Source organism: Vanacampus margaritifer, chromosome 17 (genome assembly GCF_051991255.1).
Source record: "Vanacampus margaritifer isolate UIUO_Vmar chromosome 17, RoL_Vmar_1.0, whole genome shotgun sequence".
Lineage (NCBI taxonomy): Eukaryota > Metazoa > Chordata > Actinopteri > Syngnathiformes > Syngnathidae > Vanacampus > Vanacampus margaritifer.
The window spans coordinates 2,921,599-2,940,761 of NC_135448.1; the positions used below are offsets into that span (position 1 = coordinate 2,921,599).

The 19,163-nt window shown below is 36.7% G+C and overlaps 1 protein-coding gene across 1 annotated transcript in view; it reads left to right on the forward strand.

Moving 5' to 3' along the window:
* Positions 1–12,129: 12,129 nt before the first annotated feature.
* The window catches only part of top2b (DNA topoisomerase II beta), a 131,332-nt gene continuing 124,298 nt past the window's right edge, over positions 12,130–19,163 (forward strand). The window contains exons 1-2 of the mRNA XM_077549538.1: positions 12,130–12,610; positions 14,484–14,648. Of these exons, the coding sequence (XP_077405664.1) occupies positions 12,566–12,610; positions 14,484–14,648 (210 nt within the window). The 5' untranslated portion in view covers positions 12,130–12,565. The remainder of the gene's footprint in view (positions 12,611–14,483; positions 14,649–19,163) is intronic.

A 19,163-nucleotide genomic window follows, 5' to 3' on the forward strand; every position in this document is an offset into this window, starting at 1 on the left:
CCACCTTAACTGCTACAGGGTCGGAACCTTCCCTCAGTGACATTATGGCTGCCATAACCAAGCTGGACGATAAGAAGAAGATTTTGGGAAGCAACTGAAAGAGAGTTCTGACATGTTTGCTAGCATTCTGCAATGAGTTGAGGACAACACAGCGGGAATCACCGTGTGTCAATCAAAATTGGAACTAATGGAACGCGAACATGTAGAAATGAAAAGAGAGAATGTGATGCTAAAGGAGAGACTTTTAGAGACCGAAAGGTACAAATGCTGTTGGAACCTGAGACTTGCTGGCCTGAAGGAACAGCAAGGAGAAGATATCAGATAATGGAACTACTACTACTGACGATCATCCCTGAGTGGAAAGAGAAGATTGGAAACATCGTTGATTCTGTTCATCGCGTGGGAAAGAAGAAGGACGGAGCCGGCAGGCCATCATACAGTTCGTGAGGAGCAGTTTGGAAAGAAACGAAAAAGTCCCCCGTCTGCAAGGTGTTGGCTTCTCTCAAGATTTCATCAAAGAAGACCGGTTGGCAAGGGAACAACTTTGGCCGAAAATAAAACAGGCAAGGGTAACCCTTGTCAATGTGACTTAACCTAGCATGTCGCTAAATCAGCAAGCTAACATTTTCTTTTCTGTTTAGCACTTACCTGTTAAATAGTGTTAACATTGTTAACATTTTTACTGTTTCAATTTATATTCTAACTGTTTTGAATTTAGTTGTAGCTGTGTAGATGTAGGTGTAATTATGTCAACTCAATATAGCTTGATGCATAATGCTTTTGTTTTCTTTGTTATCTTTGTTCTCTTGCCTGGAAAAGAGAAAGTTAATAAGTTTATTTTATTTATCTAAAGGAGTATAGTTTGATAAAGTGTAGAAGACTTTCTGTTCGTCAGTAATCCGGTCTAAAAGTTCAAGGACGAGCTAGGATACTGCTGTCGAAGTCTAATCTGATTTTTGCACCTGCAAGAATTCTGCGAAGGGAGGGGAGTAGCGATTTCCTGTGAACACTGTTTTTGTATAAATGTGCCGTGTGCTCCATTAGGAGGACACACATTTGGTCAGATCACTGTTTGGGTGAATTCATTTGTGTTATCAGAAAATTTCTGAATAAACCTTGCAAGGAACCTCTTCACAAGAATCTCTACTTTGATTTATTTGAGCACGCATAAGAGAACAAAAATACTTGTTCTCTAACAATAGAAAGCAGGCCACCTCTGCGTCGCTCTTACTCTTACATAGTTTTTGACTATGTGCATTATCCGCTGCATGTTTTGTTGTGGTATAGGCTACTTTATTTTTTCCACTCGAGTATCTCAACTCAACATCCCGTCTGCCTAAGGTGGCACGCCCTCTGCCACCCCCCGCTCGGCGATTGGCTGGAGAGTGAACAACAGTCTGTACACTGAACATCCCGCTGCTGGCAAAACAAACACAAAATTGCGAAATGCAGGTTTGGAGGGAGGAGGTTGAGGACAAAATCACCACCCCACATTAACAGAAGCCCAGAGATGTAGATTGAGAAGGAGTTCATGTTTAAACATGCTGTATTTAAGAAGTGTTAATTTCTGAGTCAAATTTTGAACAGTGCTTTTAAATTTGAGGTTTATTTTGATTTTGATTGTATTTACACTTAATTCTAAAGTAAGGAAACTTAACTGATTTTCTTTAATTACTTTTATTATTAATTTTCTTTTTTATCCTTTATAGTGTTTTAATGTCCCTAAATCTCAAGTTGTTTTTAACTTAACACCAGACGTCTGAGAGACAACTTAAAAAGAAAAGCAATATTTCCATATTGCAAAAATAAAAATCCACATTGTGTTTTTCTTCAGGAAACACATTCAAATGATGCTGATGTTAAATTCTGGTCCACTCAATGGGGTTGACAAAACTATTTTACCGCATGGTATAATCAGGTCCGCAGGTGTAGCAATTTTCTTTATTGACTGCCCAGGGCAAGTTGCAACAACGATTTACAGTGGTGATGGCCACAGGATTCTCTCAGTGACTACGTTTACATGCAGGCAATAACCCTTTTAAAACCTGTAACATTATTAACATTTTTAATTCTTTATTTCATATTTTAACCACGTTGAATTTAGTTATAGATGTGTAGAGCAGGTGAAATAATGTTAAACTCAATATAACTCGACCTTGGCCTATCTGTTATCTTGTTTTGGTCTCAATTCCCTTTCCAGTGTCTTGCCTGAGAGAGTACACACACACACACGCTGTTCCCACTACTATACTACTACTGTCAAGTTCAATCTGTTTACTGAGAACATATTCTGTTTTGTGAAAATGCACACTGAGAATCTGTTATGTCTAAAAAATGAACAGGTGCAGATCAACATAACATATTGTGAGAACCAATCTGTTGTCTTATTCAAAGGGGGGGAGAAGAGGCGTTTTTGTTTCAAACTTGGATTGTAATAAAGAGCTGTCTCTCAAGTGTGGGGGCACGCACTCTTGGATAGCACTCTTTACGTGATATTCAACTGTGTGACCGGAGATCTCTGTAATAAATCATCCTTCGAAGGAGCCTTTTTCACAAAGAAGTCTCATCTCCAATTTTTTGGACACGCAAAAGATATAAAATTATATCTTATTCAACAAATGGTGACTACCCAACGAAAAAAGACGTTTTGCGGGCTGTGGCGTTCACGGACGGATAGAATTCCAGGCCACATTAATTACGGTAAGTGGATATTTTATCCACGTTTAAGGAATTCTGTCTGTTTGGGAGCGCTGCAGCTGGTATTCGTCTTTACATTGGAGATGGGATCTGTGTGAAAAGGTAGTGGTAAATTTTGAAATCGTTTTGTTAGACGCGAAGTCCCTGATTTCGGATTTTACTACGATGTTTGAACTGTACACATACGTTGTGACAGAGCATTGTTTGTAAAACAGTTTTGTTTACGCGAACGAGAGATACTTGGATAATTGGTTATTTAAGTCCTTGTATATGTGTGTTTAATTGTTAGTAAAACAGTTTGTAAAACACTTTGTTCATGCAAACGAGAGATACTTGGATAGTTGATTTATTTAAGTCCTTGTATATGTGTGTTTAACTGAGAGGTAAACCAGTTTGTTTAACGCGAACGAGAGATTCTTGGATGAATTTGAGGTTAAGATTACAGATTGACGCAGCGAATAGTACGCCCGCTGTTAAGGAATCGTAAAAGATCCTTGAATATATTTGCTCAGTTTTGTAAAACAGATTGACATAAGTGGATTTAATACGCCGCTTTTAGAGCGATCGAGAGGTCCTTGAGTGATTGGGTATTAATATTCTTGGACAAGTTTGTTCAGCTGAAAGAAAAACAGGCATCCGGATTTTTATTTGTTTTTGTGTGTCGCAAAAGCGATATTTCATGTTTGTTTTTTGTACAATAGTCGGACGTCATTATTATTATTTTTTACGGGGGAGCGATGAGCTATTTTGTCGACTAATGGTATTGTATTATAAGTGAGACGTCACTGCATTTATAACTATTTATATAACTTTAATATAATAATAACTAGACAGGTTAATGTTTAATATAAATTACGGGGGCGCTTTTGTCTGAAACACCGAATGGTTTGACTTGATAGTACTTCCGCTAGACGTCTTGAGAAGCTTCCGGGTTAAGTAATCAGCCGTCAAACAATGACGAAGTGTGAAATAGTGAAATGTATTTAAAATTGAACGACGGCACTTAGATTTATTGTGGAAAAGGTTAGTTCTCTCCAATAAGATCTGTGGTTTGCGTGATGTCTTTAATGGCGGCAGTTTAACTGTATATATACGTAAACACCGATCGCTGATTAGAAAAGTGTTAGAGATATATGGGTTTTTTTTATATAGAGAGGAAAAACCCGGACGTAACTGTAAGAAAAGTGTATTAAATGATGATTAATGCTGAAATGTTGACTTTGGGTGGTACTGTAAAGAAAGCTCGGATGGCTTTGATGTGTCTAAGTAAATAGCTTTCTATTTTTCTCGCTTTGCAAATAAAAACAGCTGTAGACGACGAATTTACGTAATAAAATAAATAAAACCGTTTAGTAAAAGCTGAACGGGATAAATTGATTGGGACGGTAATATTACTAATACAAATCTCTAACGCGACTCTGTTTTATTGGCCGCGGGCGTCAGTGCCTACGTTAAATAATTAGACGACATTACATAAATTGTTGCCGTTAACTGATTCTCTAGGGCGCTCAATCACATCTCCTAAAGATTGATGTTGTAATACTTGATTATCTGGCTTCACAGCGCACTTGCGTCATATCTAAATTATGTTTAATACAAATCGAACGAATAACAGCACATAACATGGAGGTACAGTGTTAAAATATTGCAACACTTCCATGTGTACCTCACGTTCATTAGACATACACAACTGTAAAGCTGAATGTATTGCTGTGATATTGAAATATAAATTAATTACGCGAATCACTTTGAAGATTATAGTTGCTATGACTCTAGCTGACCGCCAGATGTCACTCTTTTTCCAAATTAAATAGCCGAAAGCCTCAAAACTTTTAAAAAGAGGGAATATAATTTTTTTCTATGAAAGAGATAGGGTTAATTGTGTGATTGTTGCGCTTGTATGTGCTTTAATTAGGTCTGCTTTTACAGATGCTAGAGTCAGGTGACATCCGTATTTTTATTTTTATAATTAGGTCTGCTTTTAGAAATATATGGTTGTTTTTTTTTGGTTGTTTTTTACATGAAATATTTTTTTGTTATAGCTAATTGTTTTTCCCTCATAATTTTCCTCGTACACGAGAACATTGTTTAACCTTTGTTTCCTCTCTTGAGTCCCATTTCAGAATTTGAAGTCGGCCATTTTGCGTGCGAGTCCCTGAGACTGGACAGAACATTCCATGAGGGAGCCATCTGGGAGTTGTCACATTTTAACATCATTTGAGGTGATATGTAATTAAAAATAATCTCTGACTTGATGTTTGACCAAAAGATGACAAGGGGGCAGCGGCCTTCATTGACCGTGCTCTTGTGGAATATTCATTGAAAACTGGACACTTGCCAACTGACTCTGTATTATATTTGTAAATGTTTAGAGCAAAGCTGTCCTATCTCATCTTAAATATTATTTACGAAGGTATGCAAAACATATCAAATTAAATACTGTAAAACATAACAATACTGAATTATAATTAGCAATTATTTAATTGCAAACTTTTAAAAATTTTGTTTTTTATTATTATTATTATTTTTTTTTATTTTTTTTATTTTTTTTTTATTAAGAATAAAGGAGAATTTTGTTCTTCCGACTTTCTACTGATATGTCATCACCTAATAATGTTGGGGCAGATTTTATTATGTTTCAGTCAGTGCCGTTCATTGATCGAGGTCATTATTTCAACTGAGGTCAAGCCGGCTACTACGCAAATGACTGTGGACAGCACTCACGTGGCATCCTGAGCGGAGGCCAACAACAAAGCCCCTCCCTAAACAGCAGTTCCTGCCGCCGCCTGATGAACAGCAGCAGTTCCTGGCGCCACCTGGTGGACAGTTTCCGCAATGACTGGACTCTGAACTCACATGCAAATGTCCTAATAGAAAACAAACTACTCCAATACACACGCAGTGGTCCGCATAGACTTTCTTGCATGCATTCATGTACGCCCCGAACTGTCCTGTGAATCCTATGGGAAAGGATCTTCTCATAAAAACTGCTCCACTGCGCTGGTGACTCCGCCCCCACCCAAAATGTTTCCTTGGGTTAGTGATCTCAGACCATATGATGCGGTATCTGACTGTGTACACTGCACTCTATTTTTGACAGGTATAGGTGATAACATATACAGTAAAACATTCCGTACACAGAAGCAACTGATTGGCAACACTATACACACAGATTTATTATATTCTAAAACTCTTGATGCCTATTTTGATTTAATCTGATTTGTTTGTCTCCATGTCTGTTTTAGAACAATCAGCTTTTGGACCGACATCAACAAGGGGGACTAGCAGGCTTGATGGTGACATGTTAAAACTACAAAACTAAACTAAACTGTGGTCTATTGACCCAGCTGATATGGGCCTGTGTAAAGTGGCTCTAATAACTTTTTTAAATTAATACCCCACTCCGTTTGGGTGCCGCAATATTAATGATAAATGAAGGGCGACTTCCTATCTCAATAATAATTGATGGATGGCTGAAAACGGGGGTTCTTTGTAAATTTATGGGCTTAAGCTACAATATTTCTATTTTTATAGTAGAAAAGAAAATACTGGTAAATTTCGTGTGGTTTCGGAAATTGAAAACAGCTATGTGAATAAGGATAGGATAAAATTTATTTCAATCTTAATTATTATATTTTCCGTTATTTGAAGCTTGTTGAATTTGGTCTTCTAATATTTTCTCAATTTCTCTTTTGAAATGTAAACAACTGAGTTGGGACTCATTGGCGAATTTACTGGTTAAATTTTAATAATTTCCCCTCTTTTTAAAGCAACAATTTAAATACTGCTACAGTTTTTTTTATTTTTATATACTGGTCTGAAAAATGATCTGAATCGATCTTTTTTCAGATGGGGGAATTACTGGTCTGTCTGTATATATTGTCGCGAAGGACACAAACAGTCCATGTTGAATTAAATAAATATAGAATTATAAGTTAGTCTCAATGTGATAACTATATAGTCCGTGAGAATGAATGAATTCACAGAAGGACAATTGATGATTGGTGATTGGACTTTGACCATGGAGGAGAGTAAGTTTTGGCAAAGACGGCGAAAATGAGGTGAATATGTTCTATTTCTATCTCTCCCCGGGGTGCTCACGGTCCGGCCGGACGTGACAGCCCTGGGGTCAGATGTTATTTTATGATTTTTACTTGCTGGTGATAGTTGCATTTATTTTATGGCTGGAAGCACATTCATGCCATATCTATAACAGTAAATATTATGGTAAAACATTTCACAATGGAACCCACTATAAGTTGTAGACAAAAATTGGCCTCGTCAGATTTGAATTGGCTATAAGATTTTCATTGTTGCATTAATGAATGTGCTTAGGTCATTAAACTCAGCCAAAGGCTGGATTCTGATTGAATGTCACAACAAACAGAATTTTTCCCCAGGACGGACCTACAGAACTTCACTAACATTTACTAACTCCAAACTAACAAAAAACTACCAGATGCTCTTTCAAAAAGAAGGGATGTGAATATGTATGTTTATTAGTGACTAAATGAAAATGTCCTGCATCCAGATGAGGTGATGGAGAGGTTAATCTGGTCCAGTTCACTGGGGCACATTGTTCCACATCTTGCCTATCAGACCCGCCGGGTCCGCCTTCTACTCAACCCCCACCAACGGGAGCGACCTGACGAGTCGGCTGGAAGGCCAGGCCTGTTTCCAGTGTCCACCTGACGAGATGAGGACATCGCTCGATGGATATTGGGTCTCGCTGAGGACATCGCTCGACGGAGATTGGGTCTCGTGTCCTTTTCCGGGCATCATTCCACAAAGATTGAGTCACACCTTGGGAAGATAAATCCCGGTGATCAATCCCTGCATCTCTGGCAGTTGACGTGGGTTCTAAAAGGAGCTGAAGGACCCTCTTAAAAAAAAAAAAAAAAAAAACGCAAGAACAAAAACGGAACTGACAAACGTCCTTCTCATTCAACAAAGAACTTCATCGCTCAAAACAAAAACACGTCTTCAATTGTGTCTTCAATTGCGGTTACATCAGGACACTCTTTCTCATATTGACTGTCATGCCAATCTGGTATTTCTGGGATCCCCTCACCACAACTTTGAACATAACCACAACACATCGTCTTCATATATGATATGCTTATTTTACTGAAAAAATCTTTTAATGAATCACATTGTTCTTGACATATGACTGACCTCCTCTCCTGCTAAAAGAATGTTTTCATTTGCTCTTATTCTAATGTTGCACCAGCCATTGCGACGATGAAGATCCCGCTGGAATCTTTTGGTAAAAATGTTTAAATGTTTAGTTTTTGGCCTTTTTCAAGCCCAACAGGAGGAATGTAACATTATTAACATTTTTAATTCTTTATTTCATATTTTAACCACGTTGAATTTAGTTATAGATGTGTAGAGCAGGTGAAATAATGTTAAACTCAATATAACTCGACCTTGGCCTATCTGTTATCTTGTTTTGGTCTGAATTCCCTTTCCAGTGTCTTGCCTGAGAGAGCACACACACACGCTGTTCCCACTACTATACTACTACTGTCAAGTTCAATCTGTTTACTGAGAATATATTCTGTTTTGAGAAAATGCACACTGAGAATCTGTTATGTCTAAAAAATGAACAGGTGCAGATCAACATAACATATTGTGAGAACCAATCTGTTGTCTTATTCAAAGGGGAGGAGAAGAGGCGTTTTTGTTTCAAACTTGGATTGTAATAAAGAGCTGTCTCTCAAGGGTGGGGGCACGCACTCTTGGATGGCACTCTTTACGTGATATTCAACTGTGTGACCGGAGATCTCTGTAATAAATCATCCTTCGAAGGAGCCTTTTTCACAAAGAAGTCTCATCTCCAATTTTTTGGACATGCAAAAGATATAAAATTATATCTTATTCAACAAACCCGAACATTGGCAATATTCGGGTTTTGAAATGCCATGTAAACACGCGCAATAACCCGAATATGCTCTTATTCAGGTTTCTAAAAACCCCTTTCATAACCGGAATACTGGTTCATATAATGGCAATCAGAATACCTCGAATCAACGGGACATTGCTTTTCGTTGTGCGCATGCTCACAACCTTCTTCGTCTCCTTTTCCTGTTCTTCGCTTAATTTGCACTCGCAAGGAATCTTGGTCTTTGTAGTAACGACTTGTATGCGCAGTGCCATCCTACACGGGCCTCGCTTAACATTGATTTCTCCGCGGCGTTTTCATGTTATATTGTGCCTCTATGGCGAAAATGCCACAGTTTGTGACACATTAACTATCCATGTGAGACAGAGACGACATTACCCGTAATGCTTAAACAATGTTTATCTCCAGCTTTCAGTGTTCAACAATACACATCCGTGTAGGAACATTAGATGACACACACATAGTTCTGCTTTATCCAAACGTAAGTCCGTGCTTCTGGCATGTACCGACAAGAACCGCACTTCTGGAGCGAGTTAAAAAACTACTACTTTATTTAGCGTGGTGAGTGACATGAATATAATGTATTTTATTGACCGTTTAAAAGTAGAAGCGGAAATTATGTCTATTTTTGCCATGATGGTGTCCGTCCTTCACCCCCTTACATCAGGTTATTCCAAACGCCATGTATACGGGGGTTACTATGCCAACTTGTGCATGTAAACGTGTTATTCCGATTGTTCCAGAAACCCAAATTCTGAGCATAACCCAAATATCGCCTGCATGTAAACTAGTCTGTGTTAATTTCAGAAAATTACTCAGAAATTTGGGGTAATGTTTATGGTTACTGTAACCCAACGCAAAACAAAAGCTTACTAGAAGAAATAAGTACAAATGTGATTAAAATGAAAGATCGTTTTGCCACAGAAAATATAATTTCAGGTGGTGATTGGAATATGGTATTAGACGAGTGGATGGCTAGATCGCCTAGTAAATTCTCGAGTTCAAAACCTAACAGCAATTTGGTAACAACTTACTCCTCCACGACCCTTTGCGAGACAATTACCCAAACAATTTTTGGGGTTCAAACCTAATGCAACTATAAAATCTCGTCTGGACTTCTGGTTAGTAACAATCACAATGCATATTCCAGCTGCAATGAGTGAAATATTCCCTGCCCCTCTTACTGATCATTGCTGTACAGACTTAATAATTTTGCAACAACTGGAGCCTAATAGGAAAAAAGGTTATTTGAAATTGAATTCCAGCCTCTTGAAAAATGATGAATATTCTAAAAACATTGAAGACATGATTCAAAATATTTTACAGGACAACTCTTTATCCTCATACACTAAAAAATGGGAGTTCTTAAAATGTAAAATTTGCAAATACTCAATATATTTTAGTAAATATAAGAAGAAACATAATAGCTCAACGGAGGAAAAACTAGTGAAGGAAACACTTTTGATTACCAGCTGCACAACTCTCATAGAAAATGATCAAATTAAGCTTGTGTCTTTACAATCCCAATTGAATCACTTTTATGAACATAAAGCTCGTGGAGCATAGGGTCAAGGGTCAAATGAACTGAGGAAGGAGAAAAAAATTCTGCATATTTCTGTAGATTAGAAAAGAAACGTCAAGAATATAACTGAATCAAATGTCTAATGATAAATGGGCGAAAATGCACTGATCCAACACTCATAGCCAAAGAAATAAGCACTTCTTTTTTTCTTTTTCTGTTTTTCTTTTTCTTTTTTTTACCAGAATTTATACAATACATCTTATTCTGAAGAAGATGCTAATGCCTTTCTGAGTAAAATCAATGATTTCACCCCTCAAATTGATGGTGTCATGAGAGATAAATGAGATGGAGACTTTACGAAGAATTAGACACAGCGGCCTTACACTTAAAACTAGACAAATCTCCAGAACCAGATGGTTTAACTTTTTTTACAAACACTTCTGGTCTTCATTCAGGGAAATTATTTTTGAGGTATTTCCTTAAATAGTAACATTCTCTGACTTGTTGCCGAAACAAGGCATTATCACACTTATCCCAAAGCCTGGTAAAGATAAAAACTATTCTAGATAATTATCGTTCAATCACACTTCTGAAAAATGATTACAAAATGCTCACGTATATATACACTCACAGATTGTATTCTGTATTCAATTATTTCAAAATACTGTGGTGGGACCTGAAGCGGGCAGTTTATGCTTGACGCCCATCCAACCTCTCTCAAATGGTCCATCTCTCAAATGGTCCATCCAACCTCTCTCAAACTCAAAGAGTGTCAAAAATTCCCCCATATTAGATGTGAATGACTGATAATAAAAAAAAGTGTTTGGTTGACGTTATCATTGCAAAATGAGGTGCAATGTCTGATTAAATGAGAGGTTTACATACTTTTGCACCCATGAAATTTGAGTTTTTCTTAAATCAACTTTTGCTCAATAATGAATGACAATATTGTCATTCCTTTTGTTCAAGTCCATTATTTTCAATGTCAGCATTGTAGATTGGGGTATGACTAAACATTTGATAAGGTAATTTTAATATTTTATACAAAAAATCTGACCATGCCTGCAGGGTTTACAAACTTTTGAGCAGCACTCTATGTAAACCAACTTTAATTATATTGAAAGGAAATTTGACATTGCTTTCCTCTCTTCTCCATCACTCAATGTTAAGTCAACAGTTATAATTGACTGAAAACTGTCAAATTAAGAGAACAGACAGGTTTACTTAATTTGCTGACGTGTCTAGTACAGCGCCGCGATAATATATATGCATATTCTAATGACTTCAAAATTCTTAGAGGCTAATGCTTTTGTGAATTGCTATTTCCATCACGACATAAATCAGATTACATCCACCTAGTTGTTCACACAAACCAGTGAAGCGTAAAAGACACGACGTGTTGCAATTATGCTACATTCGCCGTTCGGTGGCGCTGCGCTACAACTTTGGTGTTCAAATGGGGTGTCACGTGTTTCTGGTGGTGACGAATGGGCCAACAATTGTCTTAATTAAAACAGCGAAATATACTTAAAAATACAAATATTACTACTTAACGTTAGGTTGAGTGAAGATTATGGTTAGGTTTAGTGTTATAGTTACGTTTAGGCTTAGTAAAAAGTAAGACCGAATTGGATGTCACGTGTTTCCGGTAGAGCTCCACTCGCCCATGGTCTGCAACTAGACCCTTCCCTCGTGAGTTGTATTCTGTATTTCCGGCGTTAGTAGCCGTTTATTAGGCTAAATAAAAGGGTGAAATCCCAACCAACGGTTGCTGGTGGCGTTCTTGCAAGATGTTACAGTGTTTTTATATTTTGATAAAATAAATTACCGAATTGAACTTTGCACATAACTCCAACACTCTGCGTCTTGTTTAACCTTCTTTTCGCCATATAGCGTTGGAAATTCAAATTAAACTATTACGGAACTTTTTTTTTCTATTGGGCGAAATCTCGAGTCGTATGAGAAAGAACACACTGATTGGTTGCCCTCCATTCGCTCTCATTGGTCGTATGTCTCGCCAATGGCGGAACCGGGCGGACAATGCTGCATTTAGCAAATAATCGCTTACATGTTTGCAATTTGGAAATCTTTAAATATACGGTTTGCGCATTTTAGTAAATCATCGTTTTGTTCTTTTGAGCTTAGTTTTGCTATCCAAGCCATCATATTTAATAGTTTCGTGTTGTGTATATTGTATTTGTGAGTATCCCGGTTAGCATCTTTGTTGGAAGTTTAGGCCTCGAACGGCTTATAATGTTTTTTAACAATAGCCTTGACAGAATTTGCATTTGAATATTTTTTTCTCTCGAAGCGAGTGAAAAAACAACATGAGATTTAAGTACGTTTCGATGACGTGCAACTATTGAGACCTGTGTTGTAATATCGCAGTAATTGAACACATCTCACGGGCGGCATCATTAAAATTGAGGATCACAAAGAAGATGTCCTACGGCGCAGCAGGAAGCGGTGGGATGGATACGTGGATGGTAAATAAGTCGCCGGAAAACAATCTATTCTTTATAAGAATTATATGTCGCGGTGTATGTCTTAATTCAGTAGTTCGAGTTGCAAACTTGGATATCATGTCGTTTGCACAATTATGTGCTAGACAGCAATAGCCAGTTTTCTCTGCGCTGAAATGTAGACACTACTTGGTACTGAAATACATTTCACCCCATCTACCCAGCACATTCCACTAGTATCAAATAGATTTAGACCTAGACCTTCTTAAATACGTTCAACATGCGTGCTTTGCCTACTTCATTTAGAGGTAGCCTAAAAGACAGTGGTTTAATGCTGTACTGACGTGATAATTATAGTGCGCAAACAACCTTTTTTTTGTTTTAAACTAGCTTATATGATAATAATGCATCAGATTTATATAGCGCTTTTTTGGGATACTCAAAGACACTTAACAATGGTTAGAAATATTATTAACATACTCGCACATTCCCACTCAGGTGGCAGTAAACTACTTTACGTGGCCACAGCAGCCCTTGAGCAGACTGACGGATATACGTATAAGTAGCCAACATTTTCATTTCGTTTGCAGAATTCAAAGGTCTCATATACTTTTTTGTCTATAAGCTCCCATTTATTTGCAATTTGACTTAAGTGGTCTGACATATTCTATTGACAACATAAATTAATGTTTAAGTTGAAATATATATTTAAAAAAAGGGGACCTAACCAGTTTTGGGCAAGTTACTTCCAAAATGTAATACATTTTATATTATTAGTTGCTTGCATTTGAAAGTAAGGAGTTTCTTTACAATATTAGAGTCTGTGTAGAGCAATTAGTTACTCAAGTTTAAGTAACTTTTTTAAAAAATATTATCGGGGATTAATTTATTTAATAGTGATTTTGAGATTTTAAAAAGAACAGACAAAATTTGCAATCATAGCTGGTAAAGTTAACTTGAAATGGAGGACCTTTAACTATATAGCGTGGGGTATAATGTGAAATATTTTGGGACATCACTGCCTTTGATTAATTTTTGTGTCAGGATGTTTTTTAAATATAAATATTTAAACTGATATTTGGTGCAGTATAAATAATCACAGACTGAACACCGTAAATAAAATTATCAACATACTCAAGTTAATTAACACACAAGGGAAAGATGAGTTTATATTGCCAAATGTCAATGTGTGTTCCGCTTATCAATAACAGTAACACAATGTTTTGTTTTTTTATGTAGTAGCCCCTTCAGGGGGTTGAGTGTATTAATCTGATACATGGTTTCAATTAGGGCCCGACCGATAGGAATTTTTTTTAGGCTGATGCCAATACAGATTTTTGGCAGAAAAAAATACAGATTACAGATTATTCTGCCGATTATTAAAAGAAAAAAAATGCATAAAATTATTTGCGCATTTGGAATCCGGGGTGTACGTAATGTTTTTGTCCAAGAATGCCGCCCCTCCGGAGGGGCGTGGGGTTGAGAATCCTGGGTGTATAAATCCGTCATTCACATAGTGGTGAAAGCAAATGCCATGTTTTCTTAAGATGGAACCCAGGGGCAACAAATACAATGAAACCAGCAGGGCCCCCAAAATAGAACCCTGTGGAACTCCATACGGGACAGGGCAGGACTCAGAGCAGTAAAGGCTAACACAAAATGACGAAGCGAGCCAGCAAAAACTGTGGTCCACCGAATGGAACGAATCAAAAAAACTTGACTTGACTTCACCTTTCCTAAATGTTTAATACAGCTTTACTTAGGCTGTAGGCAGTGATTATTTTGCATACCACTATAGAGGAAGCCCACATACCACTAATGGTACTCCTACTACACTTGGTTTAGGCCAAGGCGCATTGTAGGTTATATTTGAATAGTAATGTTGTCAATCTTACAGGAGGCAGCAAATGGCAGAGGTGATGCTAGTAAGATGGAAGGGGTCAAGAAAGACAAGGTGGGCTCCAAGCTGTCTGTAGAGAGAGTGTACCAAAAGAAAACCCAGCTTGAACATATTCTTCTTCGACCTGACACGTACATTGGATCTGTGGAGCCCATCACACAGGTAAGTCAGCTTGAGTGTGTGGCCTTAATAATAATAGTAATAATAATAATAATAATAAATGTAATTCATCAGTGCCTTTCATGACAAACAAGGACACTTTACAGTGCAGAGTAAACCAAACTAAGACAATTAAAAGCAAACCCAAAAATTAGGTCAGAGAAAAATAAAAAAAATATTTAAAAAAAGGCATAAAATCAATACAGTATAAACCAATATACAGTATATAACCAAATATAACTGCACATGCTCTGACTGTAATTTTGAAAAAGTTATTTGGCTCATAATGGAAACTATAAGCTCTATAATGCCAAACATATCATATACACTTAGGGCTGGGCGATATGGGCCAAAATTCATATCATGTATTGGTAACGGTATATATCAAGGTGTAAAATTAAGTGTATATACTATATATATATATATATATATATATATATATATATATATATATATATATATATATATATATATTTTTTTTTTTTATATTAGAGGTGTCAGTCAATAATTTTTTTTAATCGTAGTTAATCGCATGACTTAAATAATTAACTCATGATTAATCGCACAATTTATATCTAAATTTATAATAAAGTGCAATGTTTTTCCCCTCAATTTTTCATACTCTTGTTAACATAAGTGGGAAGAAATGTAACCTAATAGAAATATGCTTGCATTTTTTATTCATTGAATCAGTAATTTCATAACAATTCATAAGTTAAAAAAATAAAAATAAAATAGGTACTGTACTGTAAAAATAACGAGTGTGACATTGATTTGTGTTGGTCATTTTTCTGTCACTACATGGCATAATTGCGTTCGTAAGACAATGGTGACAGCTCAGTGCATTTTCTTTTCATATTAAGTAGGGGTGCACCGATCACAATTTTCTGGCCGATCGCCGATTCCTGATCTTTTAAAAAGTCTGACCTACCGATCCAGATTTTTCCCATAACAAGCAGCATACACCTTCAGTGTTTCAGTTTTGTTTGAGTGGAAAACATTGAACAATAACTGTAAAATAATACAAACGGGTTGTTTTAACTGCACATGAAGTAGTTCTCTCAAATAAAAATGAAAAGCCAATTCGTCATCTCAGCAGAAGAGGACAGTGGCTGACTCTTTCAGACCTCTGAAGAGGGAGATGAGGTCGGTGGAAAAGATCGGTTTAATTTTAAGGGATCTGCCGATCACCGATCCCCCAAAATTAAGGAAATCGGGGCCTATAAATCGCCTGGCCGATCAATCGGTGCATCCCTAATTTTAAGAGCTGACTAATTTTTAACGTGAAGTAACTTGTGAAATTCTGCACATTTTGAAAACTGTAAAATACAACTTGACCCAAGTCCTCACAAATCTATGCATTGTTATTTAAATTATTAGTGCAAAATTGTGTTACAGTGACTCCTTTGCACAACGTTTAATGCTTTTAGTTCAATACGGATGCACATTGTAAAATGGCTCAACTTTACTGGAAACAAACATAAAAGATCTTTTCATATTAAGAGCTATCTATTTTTTAACATGAAGTAACTTGCGAACTTCTGCACAATTTTAAAATTGTAAAATACAGCCAGTCCCCACAAATATATGCATTATTATTTAATTTATTACTGTAAAATTGTGTTCTACTGACTCTTTTGAACGACGTTGAATGCTTTTATTTTGTTAAGTTCTCGGAAGCGAATTGATTGTAAAGTGACACCGCTTTACTGCAAGACAGATCCGCTGGCCCTTTGCTGCAAGCGAGCCAAGAGCACGACTATTACACTTACAGACTATTTTTTGGAGTTGCTGAATAAAATACGCCTCACAACTAAAGATCAAGTGGCTTGGGGTCACTCCAACTGACAAAACGGCGTCCATTCGGCTCTTGGCTCTCGCAGGGTTTGAGAGTGCCACGGACGCCTCTTGCTGGAGCAACCTAGCTCGTTGCTAATGGCTAACCGAGTGCGTTCTTCCAAAGCAGAAAACCGGAGGTAGTGCTAAACAGTCCAAATAGATCCTCCTCCACGCTAACATTCTGCCCCTTAAACATTGCGTGTTTTAGCTCCAGTGTAGTACAGTGCATTTCTATTGGGTAATTTTGACATGGATGTTTCTGTCGTGACTGGAATTCCTTTAGTAGAGGCTTTCCAAATAAGGGGCGGTCGTTAATCGAGCGCTAAAAAAAATTGTGCCGTTAAAGGCACTTTAAGTTAAGATGATATTAACGCGATAATTTTCACACCCTTAATATATATAATTAATTTGCTTACTGGTTTAAATAGTTCTTTATAAAAGCTAAATGGATTAGAAAAAATAAATTTACTTTGGATAACAACATTTATTGTGCAAATCTCAAATCAAAATTAAAAGTCAGCACTCTCTAATGCAAAATAGTGTAAACAAAAAATATTGCTGATATTTTAAATTAAAAAAAGTACAACTGGTTTAGAGCAAGTGTTTGATTTATTTATTTATTTGTATCAGGGACAGTACATATTAATAAACATTTCAGTAAATATGCTAGAATTAGCCAAAAGGCTATTTTTCATCTGCAGTCCCAAGACAGATCATAAATGTCACTCTAGTAAAATAAAATAATAAAATGCACAACAATAACAATGCATTCACGAAAATACTATTAAAATGTTAAATTTACATTTTCATAACAAAAGCAATACATTTACTAAAATGTACATTAAAACCAACCAGGGATAAACAAATACAGAAAGGATTAGTGTTTAAATTTCTGATTATCAATTAACCATTTTAAGTTTAAGCTTAAATGTAATGTATGTGCCTAGATTTCTGATGTGAACAGGAGTGAGATTGAGTACAGTACAGTAACAGCAAAACAATATAGTGTACATGCAATTAGTTGTATAATGACTGATCACTAGTTAGTGTTGCTTTGGTATATTTGCTGGTAAATTACTTTTGTTTTCTGATTTACACTAATATCACAAATTGCAGTAAAAAAAAATAGACAATAACTTTTTTGCAAGTGTACATCAGTTTTAGATGGCTGGCAAACAAATACAGCACTGGTGATGCTTTCAAAATGGTAAGGCATGGGATTTCAAGTGATGTTGAGCAGCTATAGGAAGATGATGATGGAGTAGAATTAACATTTTCTGCGAATATGGGAAGAAATTACGCATAATAGTAATGATGAGAAAGACCCAGAAGAGGACACAACTGAACCAAACGATACAACAGAGAGCCCGTTTATACGAGGAGGCTTGGGGGTAAAAAAAATATATCGGAAGTGTCTTTCGTTTAGGGCTGGGTATCTTTGTGAACCTGGCGATACGATACATACCTCGATAAACAGGTCATGTCCATATACTCAACAAAGTAGAAATGTGCATACATCTTCAATTTATTGAAGAAAAAAAGCAGAGTTTGCTTAGAGATTGAAACATCATCTGAACAATAAATTGAGAGACGACGGTGCTTCAAAAATCTTGCTGGCAATTTTTTCTCATTAACTCAGAGCTGCCAACCTACTGAAATTCACTTCCAGAAAAATGTGTCTTTCTGTCCATATTTTTTTAATGTTTTGTCAAGAAAATTATTTTGGGGACCCCGTTAACGCAGTATATCTTCTATTTCATTAATGGCAATGATTGTATACTAACTTTACAAGGTAATTTAATTGTGCAAATTAATATTAATGCTTCAAAGAATAATCAATCCATAAAAATAAAATATCTTCATTTACACGTTAAGTCAAGCACAAAAAAAGATTAAAAATATCACTCACCAATAGCGACACTCCACATTTTCAACATGTATTACTACACTGAGAAATGAAATGAAACGAAATGAGCTGGATGAATGAATAACCACAAGTATAAAGTGCAGTGTCATTGTGTTTGTTATTCTATGATAAATAAAGTTGTCGTTAGCACAGACATAGTGCTTTTCTGCACCTTATTAGACGTAATAATCTGCAGATGAAGCTTCACTTATTTTGACTTTTATGAGTGTTTTGGTTTGGGGCACTGTGAATGCAGCTCTTATCTCGGTCATGTAAAACAGTGGTCCCCAACCACGGGGCTGCGGATCCGTGGGCCACTTTGGACAGGGCCGCAACGGGCCGCACAGTTGAAAGAATAAAAAACGTATTATACTTCCGGTTAATTGATTAGCCGAGGCGTAAAAAATATTTTATTCTGAAAAGTGACCGGATTCTCTCTATTTACGACAGACTCTTGACGCATGTTAAGATGCTAATTATCTCAGTCGCGTAGCGCTGATGCTAACTGACAAGTTAGCAGGATGAGTAAAAACAGACATATTTGGAAAGTTTCTTTGCAACGGAAAAAGGCCCAGTGGTGAGACAACACAGGAGCCTATGATCAAGAAGAAAAAAAAAGGCGCATGGACTCACAGCTACAGGTGATTCCCACGCATGATGGGCTCTGCGACTAGCGGCTCTTAATTTAGCATTGTGGTGAGTGAGTCACTCATGGACTTTATATTTGCTCTGTGGTGCCTTGTTATGTTGGGGCGCCAGCCATCATGCCCTCC